Source organism: Falco peregrinus, chromosome 2 (genome assembly GCF_023634155.1).
Source record: "Falco peregrinus isolate bFalPer1 chromosome 2, bFalPer1.pri, whole genome shotgun sequence".
Lineage (NCBI taxonomy): Eukaryota > Metazoa > Chordata > Aves > Falconiformes > Falconidae > Falco > Falco peregrinus.
Window position 1 is genome coordinate 50,855,138 of NC_073722.1, and position 16,517 is coordinate 50,871,654.

Here is a 16,517-nt window from a genome sequence, read left to right on the forward strand (position 1 = left end):
TGGTGGTATACAGATTTCATATTTCGAGGATCTAAGAGTTTCTCCTCTTTCCTGATTACTGGCTAGAAATGGCTGAGAAATATGAATATACATTGCTAAAGTACAAGAAAACAAAATTAATAAGGTAATACTAATTTATACAGTTAAACTAGCTTGTTTAATTCTGTCATAAACACACACTTGAAAAATCATACTGAAGAAATGACTTATATGCTGACTTCTAAGTTTTAATTATTTGCAGTCAAGTGAGAAAGCAATTTTCTATTCCTAACTGCATTGCTGCACTGAAGCGCTAAATATAAACCTTTATGCCACATACTTAACTGAGGATGACTTAGCAATATAAAACTTTAGAAGGCATCTTCTGTATCAGTAAATCTACCAACATAAATTAAATCGCTTAGAAAGAACCAAGCAGCACAGTAATAAGGACAAACCTATGTAGTTGTAATAATTGTCACTTTATACCTATACCATTCCTGACTCCCCCCTCCTCCCCCCAAAAGGGCAACAGAGGAGGAGCTGGCCTTGTCTTCGCTTAGCTCTCCAAACCGTCTAATTGAACAGACACCTGTAGCAAATAATCAAAATCTAAGGAACACAGATTCACTTCCTTAACTCAATTACAATATCATGTAAAAAAAAAAACCAAAACCAGCAACAATATGCTCACCATTACACCGAAGAAGTGAAAACTTTCAGAATCAAATGCTTCATTTCCTCTTGTACCATGAAACTAATACTTGAGTCAGCTGACACACTGCGTGCTGTCCTGCATAGCACAGAGGTAGCTAGTGCTAGCTTAGGAAAAAAAAAAAAAAAAAGACTGGGGGGGGGGGGGGGGGGGGGGCAGGGGGGGAAGCCACTGTGCAGAATGCCAAGCCTCTAAATACCACTTGCTCACCTCTTTACTGCAGTATATAACAAGCTGCAGACAATGTAACAAGTCCCTCTGCAATTATTTGGTATATGACAGTGTGACAGTGGTGTTCTCTGAATACAAGATTTAGTTACAATTTTTCATTGTTTAAGTTAATGCGCTGTAGTTGCGGCAACCTCACTGCCAAAAAGTGAAGTATTCCAGCCACTGGCTTGGTTCATTAGGACACAATCAGTTAACAGAATTAAGTGATCTACCTGAAGTGCTTTGCTTATGTTCAAATTTAAAGACAGTCCCCAAATAGTGCCATTACTGGAGTACCTTAAAAACACTTTTCAGCATGGAAGTCTTAGTGTCTAATTATGATTGCTTTTGTAATTCCAACATGAAAGGTTTAAACCTCATGATTATCTATAAGAGTATTTAAACTACTGACCCAGATTTCTACTAACCCTTTTCTCTCATTCAAACTACAAAGGGTAGCACATAAGTTTTTTAATTTGTACTTTTCATTTTGCATAACTAAACTTCCTCCACACTAAACACACTTTATTCTATTATACTGTTCCCAATATTTTTATTTCCTTCCCCTGATTTAACTTACATCTAGTTCCATCAGGAGTTTTCTTTCTGGCTTTTCATCAGCTTGCTGAAGCAAGGGAAGGATTACATAAAGGATAGGTGTTATGTTACTGGCATAGGAGTGACCATGCTAACAGATAAATTAAGCTTGTGAACTCACCCAGCATGAACAACAACAGTCAATCTGACTGCTGGAGTTACAGGACTCTTAAGAGCCAGTGTCTTCCTTACTGATCAACATTGATCTATTAAGAGCCAAACTGGTGTGGTTCTGTAAGTACATTATACAGAGGAATGAGAGAAATTCAAAAAAACAGCAAAGCTCACACACACACACACATATACATATGTAAAAATGTTGGCTTTGGGGGTTCTTTTTGATTTGTTTCTTAACACACACACACACATATATGTAATGTCAAATCTTAAATCAAAGGTATTTTAAATATACTCTACTCTGGAAGTAGAACAGTTAGAGATGACAAGTGATAACTCATTAGCTTAAAGCAACTCAACTGCTTTTGTACATATATTCACCCCCCTGTATAGCTGCAGAAAATGTTCCCAGAAGCTATTAAATCTATAAATTCAGTTGCTTCTGAAATATTTTTATAAATTTAAAATAATCATTTTAAATGAAATGATGAAAAAATTCAATTGTGAACCATGGAAACAAAACAGTATTATGTACACCAAATTCATACCCACTAAAACCTGTTGCTTAAATTAACAGTGGGCATTGGCTTCTGTGTTCTGAGAGTATTTAGCATGAAGCTGTGAAACATTAGCTTCTCTCAGATTCTTGACACATCACTTTAATTCTTGTTGACATTCATCTCTGCTAGTGGGTTACTTCGCAATGTTGCAAACAAGCAATGTGCAGCCAGCCACCATCTGGGAGATATATAACAAGTTTTTCCTGAATTTGATCACAAATGTTCATGCACCACTATTTCACACAGTTATTCTATGGAACTGAAGACAAAATCGGTCAGCAAAATTTTTCATTTTGCAGAGCTTTCACCCCTTCCTGTCACCTAGTAATGATGTCCAGTTATGGCTTTTACACTTCTACCCAAAAAAATGCCATTTCATTCTGCAGATCTGCACATATGCAACAGTCAAAAATACGGGGGGGGGGGTGGGGGGGGGTGGGGGGGGGGGAGAAAACAAAAGTTCTGATAGCCAGTATTTAGAATGAGCTTTCCATACCTGACATACCATGAATATATACACAGAAACTGAAAAATTCCATCAGATTATACAACTCAAAAGTAAGGGTTGTTTCTTTGAGTTTTGTTTTGCAGTTGGGTTTTTGAGGGTTTCTTTTTTTATTTTATTTTTTTCCTTTTTTTTTTTTTCTTCTAGCCTAACATAATAGCTTCCTCCAGAAGCTTTGACCTGTGTGGTATAAATACTCACTAAATATGGCCTGTAACTTAAAGCCTGTAAGGTACGAGGAAAGTTCCTTGTTCCTCTGTAAGCTTTTTGAAAACACAGAAGTATTACAATTCGCTTTACTTCAACCATTAAAATCATCATTCATTTGCTTTCAGGTTTTTGAGAGCTTTCTAGCTTACACTTCTAAAGCAAATCCTCGTTTGTCACCTTCCCAGACATACAGAATTGTTTAGGTTGCAAAGGACCTCTGGAGATTGTCTGGTCCAAACTCCTGCTCAAGCACATCAGCTAGTGCAGAATACAGATGCTCCTTTCAATACATGTTCAAACAATCTAGAAATCAAAGTAAATCAATACATCCATAGTTTCAAATCATTCTTTTAAAGGTCATAGGACTCTCCAGATATGGTACTCTGACTGTAGTGTACCAGGACTGTTTTCTTTGTATGTACCCTGGCACCAAGAGCAGGATTAGCTAGCTGTTCTATATGAATCAGCTGTGAAGCCACATGAACTGAGTAAGGCACAAAATGTGATTCATTGCAACAACACATCTATTTCTGTACTTTGTAGGATGATGAGACCTAGATAAAAGTCTAGGTTTTCATTTTCTAGCATTCCGAAAGAGTGTAATTCACCTGATTACAATAACTCTCAAACAAGGTGCTCAAGAGACAGACTAAAAAGGGACCAAAAAACCCTAACTGCCTAACCCCAAGATCATCACTATGTAAATAAACAAATAAATAAATCCACCAAAAAAGCAGCCTCTCTTGGGTGTTCAATCCAGGTAGAGCTCAAAGGAACAGAACAACATTCCAGTTCGCATTATGAGATTTTACGGCATTTTTCCTCCAGTATAGTAAGGTGGACGACACTAAGAAACATTTAAGAGTATGCATTTGTTCAATGCCTTTTTGACCCTTCAGTAGTGAGAACACAATTAAATCATTATCTTTTCACTTGACTCCATAATGATGTGTAACAAAGACATTGGCCCAGTCAGGAAAACATATTCTACTTATTAACTTCTCTTTTGGGGCTCATGATCCAAATAATCTTTAATAGATATGTGATCTTAGAATATCTATTTTCCATGAAAACTGACTTAATATCACAAAAATCCAAGCAATAAGAGAGCAACAGCTCTCTAACAAGTAGATAAAAATACTTTCTTGCAACTCTTAGTCCCATCTTCTGTATTAAAGCAACATTAGAAAAGATAAATCACGTATCTAGGATCAGGCTCAGATTTCAGAGCTGTAATTCACCACTCGACACCACCACACATTCTAAGAGAGACAGATAATAGCACATGTTGTTAACTAACTCTAGATAAAAAAGGGCAACTACCAGCTCAACTTAACTTAAAATGAACATGCTATCCCTACATGTAGGTTACTAAAGCAGCTAATCTGACTTCTGTTATTTAAATTTAATTCTCGTAGCTCCCCTGCCATAGAGGGCTACATTGAGATAAAAGTTACCCCTCCAAGAGGGGATAATTCCACTCTAGAAACTATTCTTCTTGATTATTATTCATCGCTTATAAACAAACATGCTGACTTCAAAGCCAGAAAAGACGTACTATCCTTGTAAGCAGTGCTGCTGTCAGATTTCACTTAATCACAGTACTTCAGCTTGCAGATGTTGAAATGGTCTTATCTGTATTATCAATGAAATGGGAGAAACTTTTAAAGTGTGTTCCCACCAATTATGCAAAAGTTATTTTCTGCATCAAGTGAAATGCAGAAAGGACACTTGAAATTTCTCAATAGGTACTCTGCCATATTAAGTCAAGTTTACTTGTACATATGGTAAGAATTCACAATGGACCCCAATTCAAATTTTTGGTGAAAATTATTGTTCTACATTAAGAAAAATTATAATCTAATAACATCGTTCTGTGACTAAACACAATGCATTATTCAGGAGAGCTGTGTAACCAATGACTTCAGCATTTTCACGGCCATGCTTGTGTATCTGAAAGATTGTGCCACCTTCTCCCTTCAAGACATGCATATGCAAAATTTCTTATGAAAAGTTATTAAAACTTTTCTTTCCAGACTTATAAGGTAAGCTGCTGGTAAGAGAACTGCCTTGCTCCATTTTTGCTCCCATTATCATATAGGAGCACATGCAAGGTAAAATAAGTCAATCATACCGAACACCTACTTTCAGCCTCCAAAACAAAGCAACCTATACCATGGGAGATACTTGAATACAAGAAATACAAGATAAGCATTAATTTACTTTTGCTGGCTTGATGTAACCTGAGAAACAAATGCCCAAAAAACCATTATGAAGCAACTTCTGTGTAGACTAAGCTCCCACAAAGCTCCTCCACTTTGATATATACTTTTTCTACATCAAGAACACTCATACAAAAATTGGAGTAATTAAACTTTTGTCAGTTTCTATTAAAGTTACTATTACACTCACGGTAGCAGCTTCAGTAACCTGACAAATTAGATAAGTGGTATTAGGACTATCTATTCAAATGCCAAAGTCTTTGTGAAAAGGAATTATCGTAACCATTTTATTCTGTGATTGTTACTTTGGCAAGACAAATTCACTTCAATTTTCTACATGGTAACTGAAGTTATAAAACACAGGCTAATATACTTTGCCAAATTCAATACTGTATAGCTTATTTAGTATATGAATGGAGAAAGATTGAAAACTTCTGAAGCCAATGGATTTGATAATACAGAGCCAATACAAATCCTCTTAAACCAATACCAAACAAGTTATCATAGAAAAACAATGACTGGTTGGAAATAGAAGAACCCAATGGTGCCTTCTCACAAAAGAAGCTGCATGTCATCAGTCCTAGCTTGATTTTATTTTTCAAAACATGCATCTTGTCCAAAATGTTTCCTAATTTAGGAAAAGATTTTAAATTTTTTCAAGAGTTATGTTGTGCGTTCTTTAAACAGCTAGTATATCCTTTTCCAGAAAGCCAACAATACAGCCCAGAAGAAAGATAATAAAACTTCACTGGTTTTGTAAAGTTTTGGCATTTCCTGGAAAAAATATTCTGAACAATCATCCTCAGACACACAGAAATGCTTCTTACTGAGCTAGTCAGGATATATGCTTCAAGAAGCATTATGGTTGTTTTGGAACCTTAACTTCATTTTTTTGCTTTAATAAATCCAAACTTTTCAACAGCAACTTCAGCATTTCATCCTTCTGATTTGTTAAGATGGCTTCTACACCACTTGCTTCATTCTTGTGCTTTCCTTCATCTTTATAGTAACATATTTATCTCAGCATTGACATCATCCTAGCACATTGTTATACTCCTCACTGGGCTTTTTGACTAACATTTTTCACTTATTTTTAAAAATAAGTCAAAAGAATATTGGGCACTTTTTTTACCCAGCTTTTGTTCATGTCACTTCTAGTTACATGAAGATGCATAAGTTAAATCACTTAACAAACCATGTAATGTTTACTACCTGATTGCCTGTTACCCCAGCGTAGTGGTCAGTGTGTATTACCCAATTAATATTGGTTTACATCAGAGAAGTTTACATCAGAGAAGCAGGGAACGGCAGAAATAAATCAGTGATTAAAACCAATTTTAAATAATTTACTTAATCCGGCACCCTACGTAAAAAGAAAAGAAACATAGTCCCTGCACTACAGGCTCCACAAGTCCTTTTGCCTCAATACTTGCGCATCGCTATTGCGAAGTGCAAGATATTATGCAATAGTGCCTTGGTCTAACTGGCACACAGTTACAACAGTTGGCCAGAGTAACCCATCAACAAAAACATGCTCAGACATGGAATCATAACCAATTCAATTCGTATGGCCTGGTCAGGAGCTTATGTTCAGAACTATAGTAATTGCATGGAAAGTCTGACAGTTCTGCACTTAAAATCTAAGAAAGCTGACAAATGCTAAGAAATTTTCAACTTAATCTTACTTTTGACACATCTCAAATCTGTGCTAAAAGCAAGATATGTTTGAGATGACCATTTCAAATGTTTCACGACACTGTTCGCTAGAGCCACACTTGTTCCTCTAAGTGTTCCCATACAGTCCATATACACAGACACGAGAAGGGTCATATTCCTCCCTCGTAATTCCAGGTAAGCAAAGCCAACGCTCCAAGTAACAGCATGCCCACACCTGACTACATTGCGAAGAAATTACCATTACAAAGTTTCACCGGTTATGTTTCTGTGTTACTCCCAAGCAGCAACTTCTCAGAACAGCAGGCTGGAAGGCACTGTTTGCTTTTGTCAAATGTATGACAGCAGTACACTTTCAAAATCTGTTATGTAATTTTATTAACCATGGCTGATTCTTACTTTAAGATACCGTATACTGTTTCTAGTGGCCATCAGCAGAGTCTGAGAGCCTGGTTAGTTCAGAAAAGGACCACACTGCCTGAACCCCTTGAACTTAGGACATACACCCCTTGAGAGATCAGAAGCATTAGACACTACTGATGTCTCAGTATGTGCTGTGGCACAGCGGAGGTGAAGTGGCCACCTATAGACACAGAAAGAATGAATCTGGGAGATCTGCTTTCATCAGTGCAGGAAGTATGATACATATGAAGTAGTCCACTTTGCTCATTCTTAAGATGCCCTCATACTGTTCAGCAGAACAGATACACTGATTGCTCTAACTGCAACTCTAGCACCATCTTCGGGTGAAATTTCACATGTAATACTGCAGGTGTTCACTGAATGAACTCTATTATACAGGAACTGCAATTACACAGCTGAAAACCTGCTATTATTGAGCAGTGCGACTTTTAGCAAAAAAACTAGTCAGCTGAAAGGTAATCAAGCTTGGATCTATGACCAATGGAAAGGCAGCATGAGTAATTTCAATATTGTTACTGGGAAATATATCTACTGAGAAGTCTTACATGTATCAGTCTCAACAGCTAACCTCTAATTCCATTTTTGCTCTGACAGTATTCTCCTTATAAAAATACAACACAGGTGAGTTTCTAAACTCTTACTTTTTTACTAAACTTCTGAGTCTCAAAGATGCTGTTTTCTGTCTTGCTACTGACAAGTGGCATTATTCAAATCCAAAATAATGTCTAGACTGTCAGAATTAGTAGGCTTAAAAAATAAAACCAAAACCAATGTTGTGGTTTAACCGCTGCCAGAAACTAAGTACCACACAGCTGCTTGTTCACCCCTGCCCCCTCCAAAGAGGGATGGGGAGGAGAATCAGAAAGGGATGTAAAACTCGAGGGTTGAGATAAGAACAATTTAATAATTAAAATAAAATAGGAGGAAAAAACCAAAACAGTAACAACAACAACAATTACTAATACAATGAAAAGGAAGGAAAAGGAGAAAGGAATAAAACCAAAAGGAAGGGGAAAAAAACCAAGTGATGCACAACACAACTGCTCACCACTGACTAAGCACTGATTGACAGGCCTCAGCCAGCTCTCCCCAGTTTATACACTAAGTATGATGTTCTATGGTATGGAACACCCCTTTGGCCAGTTTGGGTTAGCTGTCATGGCTGTGTCCCCTCCCAATTTCTTGTGCCCCTTCAGCCTTCTTGCTAGGCAAGGCCTGAGAAACTGAAAAGCCCTTGACTTTCTATAAACATTATCTAGCAACAACTAAGACATCAGCAATCAACAAGAAGAAACCAACAGAAGAACAATCAACATTGTTCTTGCACCAAACCCAAAAGGCAGCACTGCACCAGCTACTAAAAAGAAAATTACGCCACCCCAGCCAAACCCAGAACAAATAAAACAAAAAAAACCCACCAAACCCCACATCTCAGAAACTATGAACAAACTGACCTCAGTTTTAAGGGTACCAGATGGGAATTAAAACAACTACTAACCAAAAAAAAGTCATTTAATGATGACAGAAACAGAAACAGTTGGTTTTACTTAAAATTTGAGGCAGTAATTTCAGGATAAAATTTCTTATTTTCCTAAACAGTTGTTGAGGTTTTATTTTTTACCCAACTTTTCATTAGAACAGATACCCCTACTTTGCTAGTTAATTGCAAGCAAACATTTTAAAATTTCTTCTACAATTCAGCAGGATAAAAATTAAGATAAAATCTCTACTCAAGGTCAATATTAACAAGCTTTTTAAGATTTCAGTGATTTTTCAGCATGTCTTTGAACTGTTATTTATGCTCTATTCAAGTGGTTTGGAAAAAAACTTCACAATTTGCAGTAAGAATAGCAATTGATTGCTACATTACAGCACTTGTCTTAAAAGTTCTCACTATCGTTCTGACTTCATTTTCTGGCAAGTTGCAATGTACTTGTATTTTCTCTACTTTTGACTGCATCAAGAGCATCTGCAGCCAAAGATATATACAAATATAGATACTTTGAGACACCGAAATGCTTGTCACATAAAAAATACTGTCCTCAGAATGAACATACATTAACAATTTGCATTTTTACATATACCATATGCTGTCAAAATCAGGCCTCCTCTCACAAAAGCACTTAATTCACAACATACTTTGCCACTGCAAGCCATAGTGACAGAGCGGTCAAAAGACTGCAGCTTCTCTGACTTATCATCCTCCGTAACTTTGGTGCTTATTTCTACAACATTCCCTAACTGTAGACTTTTTGAAGACAAATATTTGTTTTCTGCACCATAAAATTACAACTAGAGTCTTGCATTATTTTTTTTAATGAGACAAAAAACCTGAACTCAAACAAAACTAAGCTACCAAATAAAGTACCCCCTAAAAATGAATACTATGCAAATAAAAATCCACAAGATACAAGGTTTCCAAATATTTATTTCAACTATTAAATAATTTTTACTGTTATCAAGCAAATTTTCATCTAATCTGTTTTAGGACTTCCTCTCCCTATCAAGCATCTTTTTGAAGTGATCACCCTGTTTCAGACCTTTGATTACTGGTAGGGGGCAGTAGGCAGACTGTCTGCAATTTCTCAACGTATTACCGGTTTAATTAAACATAAACATCAGAATTATAGTACCTGGATCTTTGTCACTTCCTGTGAGAGTTAGAAAAGTTATTATTAGCCCTCAATACCTTTTCATCCTCTGCACATTTTCTTCCTCCTAAAATAGATCAGGCTGCAGAGTCCTGATGTCTTCATTTAATTGTCTTCCTCTTTGGGTTTTTTTTAATTGTGTGTCTCTGTACACATACGTGTGTATATATACTCTCTCTACAGACACACATAGGGTAAACATTCTAACCATTTCACTTAAGTATATTCAAATAAAATTGTATTTAAGTTTAAATATACTAAGACTTTTGATTACTCCCAAGCTCCCTCAGCCTTGCTTGCTTTGCTCCAGTGCTAAGGCTGAAAGAGGAGGTTAGGCTGGAGGAGCAATAGCTCCATATCCATGTGAGGATAATGGTATTTCTGTATCCATCTACATCACAGAAGGACAGCAAAACTATAAGCAAGCTCCAGAACTGCCCATGTGAATTACTGCCAGACCCCTTGCAAGAAGGAAAAACTGTTAAGAATAAAGCTGCTAGTTGAAGAGCCTAATGAAAACATCTACTTATTGACCAAAAGAAAATATTTTGAAAATCCCTAATATAAACATTTTCAAATGATTCAGAAAACAATATTTAAAAATTCAAGCAGCATTGGAAAAGAAAGTATTTACTTGTATCTCAACAGTTTTTATAACCAGTCCTCACTCACACACCACTAACCATCAACTCTGACTACAGTAACAGAGTATTTTAATCTTTTTTCTAGAGATGAAATAATGAACATTCCATGGAGCAGCTTGAATGCCTCAGCAGAAACAGTGTTTTAACATTATGTTTCACAGTCCAAAAATTACTGATTATTCCTGTCAGATTGGCACACAAACATAAGTACAGAAACCAGGCAACATACAAAATGTGTTTGAAAAGCAGAAAGAAAAGATAACTCCTAAGTTACTTTAAAATATCACTATCATCAAAACAGGATCACCATTCTCCTCAACTCCAGGGTAAAAAATCAATGAGTATCAATCTGTATTTCCCTCTTATGCAATACACATGTTAAACTACATACATAACAGCTTTAAGTATCTTTTCATTCAAAGGTTCCACCCTGTGTTGCAAAATAAAAAATTATGACCTACAATTTCATTAAAGATAATAAATATGCAACCTTAATTGTCTGAGCATGCAACAGAAGTCAAAATAGCCCTGAAATAACACAAGTCTACAGGTTGTAGATTATAGATTAATGCTGAACAATAAAAATCTGACAAGGTGGCAGGAATCAAAGGAGGAATTTACTTATTCAACATTTCAGATCACACATCTTTTTATCTTTCAAAATTCTAGTTGAAGGGTTTCTTCCCTTCTTGTTTTAGGTTATACAAAATTTCAAGTGGAGGCAAACCAGGGATTATTAATAAATTTACCTCATTCCTCCTTCTTTTCAACTACCTTTCTATATGTAACATAATGTAATAATATAAACTTAGCTCTAAGTGATGCTCATTGATTTTCAGCTATGTGAAGATGCATCAAGAGAGTAAATTCCCAATCGTCAGTATTCTTGTGGTCTACATATGAGACTACTACTTTTTGTTGTTCATAAAATGAGTACACAGATAGCCATATACTCAAGAAACACATTACTCCTTTTAGTTATTTCTTCATATCTAAAATAACTTTTATGGTAGTCTGAGTGCTGACCTCAATATTCTGTAACTATAAGAGCAGAACAAATTACCAAACAAGTTCTATTTTGCATTGCTTTGTTAGGATAGTAAATAATGAGAAAATGGGAGTTCAGAAATCTCCCAATTAGTCAATTAGCACTTTAGTAACTGAACAAATGCTGAAGCAGCTTCACAAAGATTAGGCCAGTATATAATGGCAATGCTGCTGAAGGTGGTGGTGGTGGGAATAACCACACAAATCAGCTCCACTTCCTTCACTATTCTTGGCCACATACTTTCCTCACTCTTGCTGGCACAAGTGTCTGTGCTACAAATCTGACCAGGAAACCTCTCTGGGTTAACATTTCCTTCACCTCAACCAGGTTAATCTCAGGAAACTGATTCACTTTCCCAATACAGTTCTCCACACAACCACACAAATGCTTGCACAAGCACAAACTGTGACTAGAAGGCTGTATGGAGCAATTACGCAACGAGGCTACACAGGTGGGATATAGTTTCTTCTTACAGTAGTGACAGATCAGAGCATTTGTACTTCTGTAAAATGAAAGACAGACCTTCTCATTTCTGCTATCTGAAAAATCCCCCTGGAGAGGTTTCGTTGACCTGTGGTACAGATTATTTTTTTCTTTTCAATATTTGCTTTAACAGTCTCTCACTTTCTCCACGTTTCCATTGAGCTACATGGTATCTGCTGCCTCTGGTAGCTTCTTCCTCCAACCTGCTGCCTTTACCTCTCCTCGTTTTCCCTAGTCAGTGCAATTCAACTCTACTTCCATTCAACGATGTAATACGGAAAGTGAACATTTGCTACTGTACGTTGCATTTTATTTAGCGATTCTGAATTACACATACAGCATGCACAAAGCAAGATGGCTTTTTGTCCAAATATTCCATTCCTTGCTGCTCACACACACCACAAAGTAAATTTAGAACTTTAAGAAATTCTTTATGCAAAGCTTTGTGGTAATTTCAACACAAACCAGTGCATTGCAACTGTCCCTGCCAAGAACAGGTGAGAGCTTACAGAAAGGAAAGCATGACACTACATAGTACAGAATCTTTTGTGAAATCCTGCTGCCATACACAGATTTCATAATTTCCTAAAGAAAAATAAAGGACTGTCAGTGAACTCTTGGCAAATTTGCATTTTAAGAAGCCACAAATTAAAAGATAAGCATCACAAGCTAAATAATGTCCAACACAAAAAGGGGCATAAAGTTTTAAGAATTATTAAATAGTCCAAACTTACTTCATCAGAAGCAGAGCGAAGACACTGGACAGCAGCCTGTTTTTTCATTTCCTCTAGCGTTAGATCAGAGCACTTTTTCTTACTCTTTCCCCATTTCTTGTAAGCTCCCTTTTCCCAGCCCAGGAAGATGTCATTCTCCTAAAATGAAAGCAGAGAAATTACATTACTTAAAATACATTAATATCTCAGTATTATAGTAGAACAGAACTACAAAAAACATACTGTTCAAAATAAAAACAACCTCATCCTATCTACTAAAAACTACTTTTTGCCAAATTAAATATAAGTTTGATTACAGAAAACCTACACTTACTGTTCAGAAAAGCACACGTATTTTTCACAGGACATCGAGGCTACTCACACTTCAATGCAGTATTTCCCAATTGCAAAGCATATCCATAAGGATCATTTTATGGCCAACTTATGGCTGAATGTATTATTGTAATTTACACAAAGTATTTTAGAAAGTTGTGCTGATCTCTGAATCCTTATTGGATGAAAAGCAAGTAGTTCAGAGTTAGGATTAAACTTGAGAAAGCTAAACAAGCTGAAAGAAGAAAATGCAATGTGAGATCACAAAGCCTGCAACTTAGTCTCACAATGAACATCATTATGACTAGAGATAGCAGTGCCTATCTTAAAATGAACCTGAACTAATTTCAGAAGCAAATCGGATATTGGGGGTGGTGTTTGCATTCCGATACATGCAAGAACATTTAATTAAGAACAATAAAATCAAAGAAGAAAGCTGTTGTATTATATGTAATCATCTGAAGATACATAGCATCCATTTTACATGGCTTTTCATAATTTGCAAAATTTATCACATTTGCTTATACTTTGCTGTCCATTCACGTATAAACACATGATTTCCCATGTTCATCTCAAAGAAATATTTTGGCTACTAAGAAAATCATCTTTAATGTCTTCTAATGTATGCTGGTCTAAATCATCATCTTCTTTAGAGAGATCCACAAACACCTGATGCTTTTCAACACTTGTTTCAACCTTTTCAACATGTCTGTTACTGCGTCTAATGAAATCCAGGCAAAGGCCTATCATAATTTAAAACAACTCCCAATTTCACATGTCTTCAAAATGAAGTAAAACCAGGTTGTCAGTGAAACTAGTTGTTTCGGGGGGGGGGGGGGGGGGGGGGGGGGGGCGGGGAAGAGTAAGATGAGGGAAAAAAAGAAAAAAAAGGGGTGGAGAGGGACCAATCACCTTCAGAAGTGGCTTTGAAATGGCTGCCATTCGTGATTTTCTATGACCAAGTCTTTCAGGAAAGAGTAAAGCAATTTGTTGCATTTATTTCTTAAAGTCTTGTTTCATCATCAAAACTGGAGAAACAAAGCTTTTTGTTCTTTCAGAACTAAATACCAGACAATCTGTTTTTCCCTATACTTGTGCAAGATGCCAGTGATTCATTTAAAACAAGGAATTTGAACAGACTACTATTCTGTTATTAGGGCTAGCAGAAAGAACAAACAGAAAAAAATCCCAAGAAAATTCTTAGAAAATAGGTTCAACAGACTGTACACATCTACATTCCACTTATACACAATGAGGCTGTATAGCACTCAAACTCTTCCCAATATTCACATGAAAGTATACAAATTGGTTAGAGCCATCTACCCTCCAGCAGCTTCCCAAGCCTGTCCCACTCATCCACATGGGCACAATTACAACTGAAAAAATACATACCCATTTGCAACACACTACTCAAAATGAAAATCCTGGCATGCCACCAAGCGTACACTGGGTTAACTTCATTTATTCTGCTTTTAGGGGGAATGTTCATTAAGGCACCATCTACAATAGGAAAACGTTACCAAAATGCTCTATATTATTTTGGTTTATCTACACCAACAAAACTTTGCTTTGTACTGGTACATTAAAGCTAACGTCTGCAAGAGCAGCTTCACTAGCCATATGCTAGAAGTCTGCCACCAGAGCACTAAGAACCTTCATGCTTACAGAAATTTATAAAGCTTTTCATTCAGCCCTCCACACACATAATTTTAAAGATATCTGACACTTGCCTACAAACTTTGACACTTGTCAATCTTCAAAAATTTAATCCTTGCAACAAATACCCAATTTTTTAAATGGAGGCAGGGAGACTAAATGCAATTCTCTCTCTAGCCCCCTCCACAGCTGCAAGTATCATGGTCTCGTCCCTCCTTCCAGAGTAAGCACACTGTTCATGCATTCTGGGAACAACACAGCTCATCTTGTAGGATGCAGTGATTGAGAACAGAGCTCCAGTAAAATCCCCTCTTTCTACCTCTTTATACAATACACAGAAAATTTGTTTCTGAACATACAGTTTTCAATCACACTTGGCTGCCAGTGCTTTACACCACCATTTTAAGTTTTATAGGGGAAAAAAAATGTTGAAAACTTGAGGGTTTGGATTTTTTTTCCTAGACGAACTCACTAATTTTATAGCCTCAGGTTTTACAAGATTAGCAAACACCATGGGTTACAGTTATTCCACATAAAATTTTGAACTTTAAAATCCTCATGTAACTACAATGTTTATCAGCACCATATACCTGTTTGATATAGCCTAAATTTAACATTAAATTTAAATTAAAAAAAGGACTTTGCATTTTCTGAACACAAACCAAACACCACATCCATAAAACACTACAGAGCTGTGAAGAAAAAAAAAAAATCCTACATGTAATTGCCGTATATATCAGAACCACTCTGAAATCAAATAACGAAAAAAACCCGCCAAGTGCATTACAGTGGAACGGGTAAAAAACAAGAACATGTCACATGCCCCAGAGAGTGAGTTTGTAGAACTCGAGGTGTGACACAAAAAAGTGAGTGGAATTCTGCTTTTGTGATAACTAAATAGATAAAAAAAAAAAGACAATCCAGTAGTTCCAAGTGGTTGAAAGTAATCTCTTGGGTTTTGTTGGGTTTTTTTCCCCCCCTTTGTCTCCAGTGGTCAGGAGCCCATTAATAGGTTCACTCCTTAGACTGGAAAACATTTAGTCTATGACCAACTGGAAGGAAAGCAGTTCAACAGAACTTTCTACATGCACGAAGGCAAGTAAGCTAGTTACTTCATGTGGAAAGAATCACTACAGACTTCTCTTCAGCTAAGATGACTTCAATTACCTTGGTTCTTAATATAACTAGAGTTCATATAATAATGCTCGTTTTAATGTTTGTGGTCACTGAACATTTCATAAAACCACTGCCACCCCAAGCTTACAGAATTAAAAAGTCTGTATACACACAGAAGAAAACCTGAAATTTGGCTTAAATAATTCTCATATTTAAAACAGACTACCACTACTTAAAACTTCTAAGAGACCACCCAATATTAAATAAATACCAACAGGAAGCTGAGGCCATCTGGATATTGGAAAAATTCAAGTTCAAATATCTAAACTGCTATTTAAGCATCTATTCTTCAGAGTCCTACTGTACCTACTTACTATGTAACTAGATAATTTCATATTAGAGATTTTTTAATTGTAAAGACACCAAAGGTACAAAGTTTCATGATGAGAATAACTTAAGAACCATAATGTGGCTAAAGAAATGTTGATGAAGTATCTGTACTCTTTACACTAATGTTGCCTAAAGAAATCCAGCATTTGGAGTTCTTAAGTCAATCCTGAATTAATATACAAGCACCGATTTTAGAAAGAGATTTCTAAATTTTTTATCCTGCTCAACTACGCAAAAGCAGCAATTATACCACTTCCCTCCACACTACCAA

General features: G+C 36.3%; 1 protein-coding gene across 6 annotated transcripts in view; it reads right to left on the reverse strand.

Annotated features, from left to right (window-relative positions):
- The window catches only part of KIAA0232 (KIAA0232 ortholog), a 72,456-nt gene that overhangs the window by 23,670 nt on the left and 32,269 nt on the right, over nt 1–16,517 (reverse strand). For all 6 annotated transcript variants that reach the window (XM_055796370.1, XM_055796374.1, XM_055796373.1 and 3 more), the window contains one exon: nt 12,773–12,910. In XM_055796370.1, coding sequence (XP_055652345.1) covers nt 12,773–12,910 — 138 coding nt within the window. The remainder of the gene's footprint in view (nt 1–12,772; nt 12,911–16,517) is intronic.